The 12,897-nt window shown below is 40.4% G+C and overlaps 2 protein-coding genes across 2 annotated transcripts; one reads left to right on the top strand and one right to left on the bottom strand.

Annotated features, from left to right (window-relative positions):
• The first annotated feature begins 450 nt into the window (after window positions 1-450).
• Window positions 451-6,021, top strand: LOC137945629 (26S proteasome regulatory subunit 4 homolog B-like). The gene is made up of 6 exons (XM_068791578.1): window positions 451-1,009; window positions 3,190-3,435; window positions 4,554-4,723; window positions 4,804-5,020; window positions 5,176-5,316; window positions 5,719-6,021. The coding sequence occupies exons 1-6, from the start codon at window positions 530-532 to the stop codon at window positions 5,800-5,802; spliced, it is 1,338 nt and encodes a 445-aa protein (XP_068647679.1). The 5' UTR covers window positions 451-529; the 3' UTR covers window positions 5,803-6,021.
• A 1,605-nt stretch (window positions 6,022-7,626) lies between these two features.
• On the bottom strand, window positions 7,627-9,501 carry LOC137946214 (F-box protein AFR-like). Its single transcript, XM_068792431.1, has one exon. It carries the CDS (start codon window positions 8,982-8,984, stop codon window positions 7,902-7,904), a length of 1,083 nt encoding a protein of 360 aa, XP_068648532.1. The 5' UTR covers window positions 8,985-9,501; the 3' UTR covers window positions 7,627-7,901.
• Between the last annotated feature and the right edge of the window lie 3,396 nt (window positions 9,502-12,897).

The raw sequence follows: 12,897 nt of genomic DNA on the forward strand, positions 1-12,897 counted from the left end.
AACGTGCTGTGGCGATCACTGGAGATGAGAAATACTTGTTTCCATGGACGTCCGTGATTTCTCCGATTTCGAAATATCTAAGATGGTTCCAGCCACACTCAACCGTGCGGGGAAGTCTTTCATGAGCATGAGAGTAGTGTAACATTTCTCTCACATCTATGGCCACGTTATTCGTGGATAAAGGAGTTTCCGCCGGGTCCTGGAGAGACTCGAGAGTCGAGGGGGAATGGGTCCTGGAAGGGGACCATTTTTTTCTTCTTCTTTATGCGAGTGGCAGTAGTGTAATAATAAAGTGATAAAGAATGACAATGAAGATCCTTCATCGTCTGATAGAAAAACAGTAACGGTAACTTTTTCATTTGCAAATCGCCTGAGGGCGACGTCTCTGTAGTCTGATACATGCCATGTATATATATATATATATATATATATATAATCATCCTTTTTTAATAGATGCGGCTGCTGCAAGACACAGCCAAACGAACGGAACCAAGTCTCACTCTGCGTTGTTCTCTCTTCGCTAGTGCAGATGGGGCAGGGCTCTCCCGGCGGACTCAATAAGCAAGGTCTCCCCGGTGACCGTAAACACGATGGCGATAAGAAGGAAAAGAAATTTGAGCCGCCAGCGGCACCGGCTCGCGTCGGCCGCAAACAGCGGAAGCAGAAGGGGCCCGAAGCCGCTGCTCGTCTCCCCGTTGTGACGCCGTTAACCAAGTGTAAACTCCGGCTCCTCAAGCTGGAAAGAATAAAAGATTATCTCTTGATGGAAGAGGAGTTCGTTAGCCATCAAGAGCGGTTGAAGCCGCAGGAGGACAAGAACGAAGAGGACCGATCGAAGGTCGACGATCTGCGTGGGTCGCCCATGAGCGTCGGTAATTTGGAGGAGCTAATTGATGAGAATCACGCCATTGTGTCTTCATCAGTCGGACCTGAATATTACGTGGGGATTCTTTCCTTTGTTGATAAGGATCAGCTTGAGCCAGGTTGTGCTATTCTCATGCACAATAAGGTTGGTTGATTTCGTTAATTTTTTTTCTGGTTACGGTATTGCGCTTCTCGGGATTAGGTTTTATTCTTTGTTATTTGGCGATACCCTTAGGGTTTTGAGGGTTTTGGGTGGCATGAGTGCATGACGCTTCGGTTTCTACTATTGTTTTCCACGTGTATTTCTCGATTTATACATGCATTTTAGAGAATAAAAGAAGTTATAATCTAGGTATTGAAGTAACAATTATTTGGTGGTTAAAAGAGTACAAACCGGTTTCTTGATTGTGCGATGGTGGTGCCAGAGATTGGTTTGTTAGATGTCGATGAGTAACGAAGATCTGTTCAAGAAAGTTCCCTAACCTTTTGCATTCACTGGACTTGGAATTGTTTGGAGATGATTTTATTTTTTTAATTAAAACAATCTAGGATTACTTCAATTTCCAGCACCTGATTGTCTGAAATGTTTTGATGTCTGAGACTTGAGTAGGAAAAAACTAGTTGTTTTTTTGTGGAAAGCTAATGAAATTAATCCAATCTGACACTTTTGCCCTATATTGGACCCAAAAGCACATAACAATCAACTAAACTTCTATGCTAACATCCACAGTGTCCCACAGTACAATAGTTTTCTCTCTTAATCAGGTGGCCTCTTTGGCCTTCAGTAGAAGTTCTTACTTTAACCAGGTAAACCCTTTCTATTGGTTGCCTCCTGCAAGACGTGACAACCAAGCCTATGATGACTTCATTTTTTATCAGGTAGATTTTTTCACCTTTTGTGACGGTTATCACCCTTACATGATGTAGACCATTCAATAGGTTACACCTTTTTGGTTTTGAACACAAGATGTAGTGTTTGTTTTGATACCTATGCCGGGTACTTAAGAAAATATGCTAGAAGTTTTATATTTAATGGAACTCAGACAACTAGGCACACCTATCTCATGTTAGGTTGACCCATCCCAACACACATACCCAGCTTGGGCCTGATAAGCACATAACTCTAGGATGTGTCAGTTCATTGTATGTCCATGTGACTTCCTTAGAGAGATGCAACAGACATGTACCTTTTTCTTTTATATAAAAAGTTTTAGTTTTCATGCCATTAATGGGTCAAGTTCTGTTTAAAAAACATACCTTGGCAGAATTTTTGTGTTTGTCTTTCTTAAATCATATACATTGGGGTGGTCAGAGTTGTGTTACTCCCCTTTCCACCTCCACACATACATAAAGAAGGGTTGAGTTTTGTGTTTAGGAGTTGAGCTGTTTATGCTTAGCAATTCTCTATTCAGGGCTTACTTTCTTGGTAACAGATTTGAGTTGTATGCTACATCTTGAAAACTCGACAAATATATTAAGATGCAAGGAGTTGATTTTTTATGACAATTCTTTCTATGAAGAAGGTATATTGGATATCTCAAGCATCCCATTATTATTTCCGTTGGAGTTTTATGGTCAAGATGTTAGATGTTGCTTTTCAAATAGAGGGAAAAAGTGTTGAGGTGCTACAAGCATTATTAAATCAAATTTTTTTTTTTTTTTTTTTGAAAATGCAAATCAAACATTTGTCGGGTAATATTTATAATTATATTACTTTTCAAAAATATATATTTATGATTATATTGGGAATACATTTTGTTGAGTGGGAAAAAGTCCTATATTGGAAAATGAGAAGAAACTTTAATGGGTTATAAGGTTGAGCAATAGGCCTCCTAACTAGCTAGTCATTTTGAGATGGAATCGGACTCAACCCAAAACTCAACATGGTATCAGAGCAGGTTGTGTGTGTCGGCCAAGACCCAGTCTTTGCTCCCCAGGTTATTTGTGTATTGTGGGCTCCATTAGGCAGGAGCCTATGTGTTGTGGGCTCCATGAAGGAGTTTGTGTATCCCTTTAAAGGGATTGTTTTCATGTCTCAGGCCTGTTATGTGTAAGCTTGGACGTGAGGGGGAGTGTTGAGTGGAAAAATGTCCCACATTGAAAAATGAGAAGAAAATTTAATGTGTTATAAGGTTGAACAAGAGGCCTCCTAAGTGGCTAGTCATTTTAGGATGAAACTGGGCTCAACCCAAAAACTCAATTTATTTTATATTTGTGGATTTTGAAATACTTTATAACTTTTTCTGTAGTCTTGCAGGAACATGTCTGCTTATAATATTGAAAGCTCGTACAGTTTGTTAATGTTATTCTATGCTTTACCATCAGGTTCTATCGGTAGTTGGACTCCTCCAAGATGAAATAGACCCCATGGTTTCAGTGATGAAGGTTGAGAAGGCTCCATTGGAATCTTATGCTGACATAGGTGGCTTAGATGCTCAAATCCAGGAAATCAAGGAAGCAGTGGAACTTCCACTTACTCATCCTGAGTTGTATGAAGACATTGGAATTAAGCCTCCCAAGGGAGTAATACTCTATGGAGAACCTGGCACGGGTAAAACCTTACTTGCTAAGGTTAGTGTGTTCAGAACTGCTAGTACAATATTTAAAAATAAATAATTTAGCAGGCCCTTTTTTTGTGTAGCTTTATGTAGACTATTCTCTGGAACGAATAGTTAAGCAAATAATCATAATGTTGCTTGAAAAACTAACTTGATCCAATGTGGTTGATAATTTTGGATTTTATTTCTCCCACTAAATTTTCTATTTTAATGTTCCTTAAAGGAATTCTATTCTGATACAGTGGATTTATTAAGCTTAACAGTTTTGATGTTAAAAAACTGTGATCAGAAAAAAGAAAAGACATGTCACAGGCACTTGTGGGAGACACAACACTTCTACTGCATTAAAAAAGAAGGGTGCCTTTTACTATTATTGTTATTATTTAAAGCAAGTCGTTCCTTGAAGCTTTTTATATCTGTTCTTCAAGAGTTCCATGTAGTTTTCTCACTCCTCCAATCGAATTCTCATTTTGTTTCTTTTCCTTTTTTCTAATAAAAAAATTGAAGTGTGACTATAGCTTGTGCTTTGGTTTACCCTTTCATGGATATTCTTGGCTTAACTTCTTTGGCATTGTAAACCTTTACTTGAGTCACTTGAAAACAGCTGATATGTAGAACAAAGATAACGATGCTCTTTTGCTTTAACTCAGAAACAGTAGAAAGATTGATTAAATAGTGCTTAAATGATGTAGAAGACTGATAGTGAAAATTAATATGGATAAGTTTCCTCTTTGCAGTTTTAGTAACTGAATCTTGACCAGCATATAGTTGTTTTCTATTTCACTAGAAACACTAGTAGCCTTTGTAGGTGACTTAACAGAAGCTATTTTACATTGTTTCTTCAGTTGGTATTGATTATGACCTCCTATTTGATATGGATCTGAGCTTATATCGTATAGCCATATTTTGTACACTAAATGTGGCTGCCAAATTGCTAATATTAGTGATTTTCTGCCTGTACAATTGATTTTGGTTGCTTTTGGGGTGTAAGATCTCTTTGTCTATTTGTAGCTAATGGAAGACAGTGAGTTGTTGTTGTGATTGGTTGAAAACAAATGACTGGTGTATTTCCCTAGATAATGTTTATCATATTCTGCAAATATTAAAGGTCTCTGTTTATTTGCTGCCCAGGCTGTGGCTAATTCAACTTCAGCGACATTCTTGCGGGTTGTTGGAAGTGAGTTGATTCAGAAATATTTAGGCGATGGTCCAAAATTAGTAAGAGAGCTTTTCAGGGTGGCTGATGATCTGTCTCCGTCTATAGTCTTTATTGATGAAATTGATGCTATTGGCACAAAAAGGTGAGTGGTCAAGCATACTGCAAAAGTCTCATGCTTGGCGCTTGTTAGCTGAGTAGGTAATTAACTTGTTAATTTTGCAGATATGATGCCCATTCTGGAGGTGAGCGTGAAATACAGAGAACCATGTTGGAGTTGCTGAATCAGTTGGATGGTTTTGATTCAAGGGGTGATGTCAAAGTGATCCTTGCGACAAACAGAATTGAAAGCCTTGATCCGGCCTTGCTTCGACCTGGTCGTATAGATCGGAAAATTGAGTTTCCTCTTCCAGATATAAAGACAAGGAGGCGGATTTTTCAGGTAGACAAGCTTTGTTGCTCATTTCTGTACATATGCAGTAGGTAGTAAATTCTTATACTTGTTCTAAATTATAGGGTAGATTTTTCTTACTTAAATTTTTTTATTTTTTTTTTATTTTTTATGATATTGATTTGATCCCTTTTGGGGGTATCCAGATTCACACATCACGGATGACCTTGGCTGATGACGTCAACCTAGAAGAATTCGTGATGACTAAGGATGAATTTTCTGGGGCAGATATAAAGGCGATATGTACTGAGGCTGGCCTACTTGCTCTAAGAGAGCGGCGAATGAAGGTATAAAGTTATTGTTGTCATCGTATCTAATTATGTATGCAAGGTCTGATATGGTTGTTCAATTCTCCATCTTTGCCACCTTGCGTCTCATGAACATAAACACTACTGGACAACTTGCTTCTAACCTGCTTCAAGCATCTTCACCTATTCAGAGGCATATTATTACGCTTTTACTTTCTTTATGTGCACAATGTAGATCCGCTCTTTTGTCGATGTTAGGCACATTGTATGTATCCACATGTTTTGGGTTCTAAGGTGGAGATAGTGGAAAGAGAGGGAGGAGATAGCTAAGCATGGTTTACGTGCTCAGTGTTGTGCGTTGGCTTTGCTTATTCATGTCCACAATGATCTGTTGCTTATATAACTTGTATACTGAATAAAATACCGCACTGCTTGGTTCAGGTAACTCATGTAGATTTTAAGAAAGCCAAAGAGAAGGTGATGTTCAAGAAGAAGGAAGGCGTGCCTGAAGGACTCTACATGTGACAATTTTTTGTTCTTCCATGTATTGTTGGCGTGATTACTGTATTTCTGGCTTGTCCTTATGCTGAAGCACATATCCTTGTTTTTTAAACATTTCTAACACTACCGACTTGGGAGTAGTTGGCGTGTTATATTTACCGAATAATTAGCATTAAAGGGGTGGAACTGATGTAACAAAAACTGAGTAGATATCTCAAGAAGTGGCCCTGTCCAATTATACTAGGTCAATTGTGTGTAAGTGCTGGTTGATGTTATGCTCAAATCATGACTATAAATTATGCCGGGCTTTCTAATGATGCCGGGCTCTGCCCCTCCCCCATTATTTTTGGTGGGATAAAGAAAGAGGCCTGGCATACCCCTTCTCTTCCCTAGCCATAGGTGGAGGGCCACTTTCATCTCATCCTTCTATGCGGTACCCGGCTGATTGGCCGGATTGGCCAGTTTAAAGCCGATTTATAGGATCTACAAAGAGGACCAGGTTTGTTGAACCAGGTTCATAAGAAAAAATATATTTAAAAAACTTGGTTATGTTCAGAAATTGACAACATATATAAACAAAGCACGGTGTTTGGAAATTATAAACGAATAAATATAGAGATTTTGTAAAGGTAAAACAATTTATAGAGAAATAAAAAACAAAATAAACTAAACAAAGTCTTTAATAAATGTGGGAAACCTGAACAAATTTCATTAAATACTAAAGTCTAATATCTCTAAAAAAAAACAATTTTAAGGTCATTCAATAATCTCAGATTGATCACCTCCTACTTTTGCAAAAAAACAGTTCAGGTAAAGCCACATCAGATGCAGCTCAATTATTTATATTCCTACAGAAATGATGGTACAAGCCTGGAGTTTCTCACACATGGTCTGTTGGAGTCTGACAATCGGTTCTCTCGTCAGGAGCCGCATCCTGTATCTCTAATGCTTAATCCAATCCATCCTGAGAATGCATTTCAGCTAAGTTGTCGATAAAAATGTAACGGATGTTGTTGAATATAAAACACCTGTTATAGAAGCTGCAACAATCGATTCAATTTTGGGATCTTTCCTTGGTTACAGAGAAACAAAAAATAATCTCACAAGTCGGCGGAAGGAATATTGGCGAAATCAGCAAATTTGAAGAGATCGACTAACATCTCTATTTAGTACTCTGAAACCAGAACAAATCGATTTCCTTGCAAATCCACCCAATCTACAAATGAAGAAGTTTGGGATTGAAGAAGGTGACTCACCTGTCTATTGTCATCAACATCAAGAGGAAAATAGCTTCCTACCTACCTGAGGACTGGAGTCAAATGCAGGTGACTGCTATCCACGATGTGATCGCCGGAGAAGAGTTGGTGAGCTGCATCTGCATGATCCCTCCTCCACCTTGATTTTCTTTTGGAAGATCTTCAAACGTTCATGTATTTGGGCAACCTCGTGTGGTGATGTGTTGTTAAGATACGTGAATGCGCATCTTGCTGACACATCTCAGATCTCTCTGTTCGGATTTTTCGCTTCTCGAGATAAGGCCGGTATGTGAAATTACCGAAGAGTCATTCTGGAGAAGAGATGTTCTACACCTCTGTGACTGTGGCAATGTTGAAAGGGAAGAAAGAAGGGTCTCCACACACCTACACCAACTGTTATCAGGGAAGGGTCCCTCTCTTCTCCAGGGTGAAAAACACACATGGGATAGTTAAATACCAAATTTTATACCTGTCTGTTTATTTTTATTTTTGTTAATTTATTATTAAATTTTTATTTTATTTTAAATATTTTCTGGGTCTCATTCAAATCCCGAAATCAAGGACTAGATACCCAAGAACAGTCATCAAGTAATTGAGGTTGAGACATCAGAAATAATTCCATAAAAAAATAACACATTATTTTGTTAACTACTCTTAATGCTGTCCAGATATTGAAAGCTGTATTCAGTCGGGACACTGGGTACATCTATTTATTGTTCTGTAAAAGAAGAAGACAAAAAAAAAAACCAAGTTTGGGGACACGGCCTCCCCCTTCCTGACTCCACAGTTTTACAGAACAAGGGGCTTCACAGTTCACGGCATAGTGACACTGTATACAAAACGCTCGAACATGTAAAAACTTGAATCTCACGCGTACAACACCTCGCAATTGGAAGGGGCAAAGTTCTCGAACTCGGCGGGTCCCTCCACGACGTCCCACTCCACCTTCCAACCGCCGCGGCCGTCCTCCGCCACTCTCCCCACCGCCACGTCCGCCCCGCTCCCCGCCGCGTATATCCTCCCCTCTGCCCCCGTCACTGTGTAGGGCCGCCGCACCTGCCGCGGCAGTCCCTCCCCGCTCACCTCCCGCCATGCGTCCGTCTTCGGCTCGTACACCTTCAGCCTCCGGTCCCCGTGCTCCCGAATCACGAACAGCCTCTCCCCCAGCACCACGCCCGCCCCCGTCCACCCATCGCACAATCCCCCCGGCATCTCCTCCCACCTGTCCGCTTCTGCGTCGTACACCGCCCCCCGCGGTGGAAACGAGAACGGCCACGACCACCCTTCCGTTATGTATAGCTTCGACCCCACCGTCGCCGCGTCGTACCGCGGGATTCCCGCCCTCATCCCGCTCACCGGCGACCATTTGTTCTGCGCCGGGTCGTAGCACTCCGCGCTCGCCGCCGGGTCACCACCGGCGGCTATTATTTTCCCGCCAAGGGCCGCGGCCGCGAAGAACGAGCGCGGGGTCCGCATGGGCGACGCCAGGGACCATGAGTTCGTTGGCGCGTGGTAGGAGACGAGCGTTCTTAGCGGCGACTGGTTATCCGTGCAGGCCCCGCCGAGGACGAAGAGCCTGCCCTCCCTCGGCAGCGCGGCGCTGGCGAGGCTCCCTGGGGAGGAGAATTTACGCGAGCAAGGCATCGGCGGCAGGGGAAACCAGCTGCGTGACCGTGGATCGAAGGCCTGCCACCGTGTATAGCCGGTCGATTTGTGGGAAACATGAACGAAGATGTAAGGAAGTGATAGCGAGAGGGATTTTTTTGATAGAAGGAAATTGGGATTCGAAAAAGCCTTCTTCCACGAGCGAGAGACGGATCGAGCCAGAGTTTGGGAAGGGAAAGGAAGATGTACAAGACATTGTTCTGCAATCTCGTCTGGTAAACCAGGAATCAGAACTTCTGTTTCGGAATCATCCGATACCTCTACCTTCTCTTCACAAATCCCCATTTCTCCACCACTCCAGAAGACAGACGAGTGGCTTCGTTCGATCGCAGATCCAACAGAGCTCTCTTATCCTGTAACCACTGCTCCCCTTCTAGAAGAAGAAGCGGAGCAAAAGCCGCAAAAGGAAATAAGAATTCCGCCAAATCCGAACAACGGAAAGTAAAGAGATTAAAGAAGGAGGCGGAGGCGACAAAACGCCACAATTCGATGACGCTGACGTCGATGCAAGCAACGAGATTCCGCGGTAAACGGACGGATCCGCTATTCCTTTCCCCGCTGCAAATAAAAGAAAAAGAAAATAGCGAACGCGACAAGGGAAGAGTAGTATCTTTCTTCCCACTCTGCAGATCTGAGCAGATCTTCGGACGACGATCCTCTCTGTTCCACCGCCAGAGGCCCATTCGTCCTCATTATATAGAAACGAAAAATAAAAAAGAATGATTTCTCCAGGCTGCAAACCGTGAGACTCCAAATAGATTCCACTCCCACTTCGAAGAATTGGGATTACCCTCTAAAGAAGCCTATGGGAGACCACAATTTACTAAATTCAGCGTGGTCTCGCATAACTTTAAAAGGGCGCGAGAAGTGGTTGAAGACGAAGGACAGTTGGTTGATCTGATATGATGCCTGATAGATCTTCAGGCGATCATTAACCAAGGTAAGAAATGTGCTCATAGACTGTTCGTAGAAATGCTCGTGAGAAACCTATGGTCGGCACGGCCGTAAAGGTATTTTCGCCTTGGATGGCCTATGGCCATTACGTGTTTGTAGAAAAGCCTGACAGTGATTCGCACGCCGTGTTTGTCCACTTAAGGCTTAGCTTAGCGTTTAGATGACCAGAGAGGAGCGACAGGTCCACAAATCTGTAGAACCTTTATTTATCATGCCTGTGAGTAGATTTTTAAGCTGCATGAGCTTTGTAAAATGTAAACAAAGCCATGCACCGGTTGGTTTTTGTTTTTTTTTTTTTTTTTTTCACCTTGAAACACTGGAATTTGATGCCTCGACCTGTCTTTCATTCCAAAGGCTGTATTAATATTAATATTTTTTTTTATAGAGGTACTGTGACCTGATCTTAGAGAAAGAAACTTTCAATGGTACTGTGACTTTTTATTGGGTAGTTTATTTGGACTTTTAGTACACAAATTATTGTGTGAAATATAAGATAGATTTGGTGATGAAAGCGTTGGTGGAGGTAAGTATTGTATGCATAAGCTCTCGCGTGTATGAGGGTGATTATATTGTTTAGAATTGCATGGTTCAGATCATGCTGTCGTAGGAGAATCACTTTCCACAAACAATTGATTAATATGTCTTGTTGAACTGGTTCAATTGACAAATAATGACACTTTAGTACAAAAATTGACTCACTTCTAACCCGTTTGCTTTTGCTAGGCATTGGTCTCCCTCTCTTTTCTTAAAATTTTAGTATTATACAAGTGATAAGACTAAAACTTGATATTTGACTATACCTTTCATACGCAATTCAACGTGTACTATTAGGGTCTATTTGGAACCCTTAAAAAAGAAAAAAAAATTATTTTCTTTTGTTTGGATGTCTATGAAAAATGAAAGACAAATATAGTTTCTTTTGTTTGGATATATATGAAGAAAAAAAAATTAGTACTATTTTTTATAATATTTTAAAATTTTAATGATTAGAATTTTCTCTACCTCTTTCTTTCTCTTGGAATTCCATCATTTTAAGAAAAAAAATATAACTAAGTGAGAAACCATATTTCTCTCTCATGTTTTTTTCCATGATTTTCTGCCACTAAACAATAAAAAAATACTTTCTTTCTCTCCTTTTCTTTTCTTTTATAGGGTTCCAAACAGTCCCTTAGTCATAAAACACTCCAACTCTTTGTTAACAGAGTCGGAATCTGCAAAAATAATTCGTAACTTAGAAAAAGAAAACGTAGGCAAATTCATAGGATGTTCCCCATTTTGTTCTTGATGAGGTTCATTCAATTGGGGGTGGAAAACAAGTCTCAAACATATTTGTAATGAGAATCAGTCAAACTGGAGTTAACTCTGATGATATGACTTCAATTTGTATTTATTGATTTTCAGGACTTCATGAATTTATCTCATGGAAAAAAGGGGAAAGAAACTCATTGGAAGAAAGGTTATGGAATTGATAATTCCTAACCCTCCCCCTGAAGCTCTATTTATAGATTTATGAAACTACAATATTACAATAATACCTCTGAACTTAGGGTTTAGGATTTAGGGTTTTAACCCTCAAACTTTAACTTAATTACATCAATGTCATCTCTATTTTATTTACTATCTTGCCATCTTGTATGACTTTTTTGTTTTGATTCTACGAAGGATTTCCTCATCTGAAAGAAAGCTCAGACAGCTCACGCCAACACTCCTCCTCAAGTTGGTGTGTACAGATATTGGATGCCCAATTTGCCAAGTAAGTTGTATAAGTTCTTGCTACATACTACGCTTGGTCTAAGACAAAATATGTCATATATCTGCTCTTCTTGAGTGCTCCATCGAGTACGATCAGCGGGAGTCTATTTGTGTGATCCTATTTGGATGTTTAGTTCGGTCCGATTTAGTAATTCGGTTTGATCAAGTCTGGTCCGAGTCAAATTTGGTCTCGTCGTCTTCTTTGTCGAGAACACTTCTGAATAGTGCTCTCACGGCGAACCAGAGATTAATTCGAGACAATCTTCAGTGACAGGTGACAACAGAGCGTCTTTGGTGACGTCTTCGGTAATGGGTGACGACAAAGCGTCTTCGGTCACGGCGACTACAGAGCATATCTGCTTTGTTCTTCTCCTAGCCGCTAAGACATTGCTTCATACTCCAGTCTTAACTCATGCTGGATGTAGCTCCTTGATCTGTGGGCCTTGAGCCCGTCTTCTATTTCTCTTGGATGCATAGGTCTTCCTTGGTTTTATAGGTTTGGACCCTGTCTTCCAACACTCCGCATGAACTCCCAGTTTGCTGATGTATAAAATATTTTTTGTATAATATGTTTTCATCTTCCAACACTCCCCCTCACGCTGCGCTAAATTCTCTGATACCATGTTGATTTTCAGGACTCCATGAATTTAACTCATGGAGAAAAACGGGAAAGAAACTCATTGGAAGAAAATTGGAGGAAGAAAGGTTATGGAATTGATAATTCCTAACCCTCCCCCTAAAGCTCTATTTATAGATTTATGAAATTATAATATTACAATAATACCCTTGAACTTAGGGTTTTAACCCTGGAATTTTAACTTAATTACATCAATACCATCTCTATGAGATGACCCTTTATTTACCATCCTCCCATCTTGTATGACTTTTTTGTTTTGATTCTACGGAAGATTTCCTCATTTGAAAGAAAGATCAGACAGATCACGCCAACAATATTTTGACTAAATTTTGTTCTTGAATCTACATTCATGTCTTGGCCTACCCACCTATTTCATGAAACTAGGTATTGTAAAACTCAGGTCAAATTAGACTGGTTTATTGAATCGGGTCTAGGTTCCGATCGTTCTTGGTCTCATATCTGGGATAGGAAGAAAATATGTATAAAGATATGTTAAAACCCGAAAATGCTCAGTTCAACTAATGAACCGATTGACCCAATGGTACCAATCAACTTATTGCATAACACGCCACAAAAACTGAGAGGGGGCTCATCTGCTTTTGTCTCTATTTGGCAATGGTGGAGGAGTCCAAGCCGACCAAAAAGGAGGAGGCCACCATATGACAGCATACCTCTCTGAATTACAAGAGGGGCCTTCGCCCTTAATTTTGTGGGGGTCAGGAGTTAAATCTCATAACGATGTCATGTCAAATCGATCAGCAGTTAAACCCAATCACGTCCCCCCCCAATTCATTTTTACAGCATTACACACTACATGATTGTATATTTTGTAAATAGTTAAAAGAGGAAAAAACC

The sequence above is a fragment of the Aristolochia californica genome, unplaced genomic scaffold (genome assembly GCF_029961685.1).
Source record: "Aristolochia californica isolate CCGP_79_NKW_82.1479 unplaced genomic scaffold, dmAriCali1.0.hap1 SCAF_12, whole genome shotgun sequence".
Taxonomy (NCBI): Eukaryota; Viridiplantae; Streptophyta; class Magnoliopsida; order Piperales; family Aristolochiaceae; genus Aristolochia; species Aristolochia californica.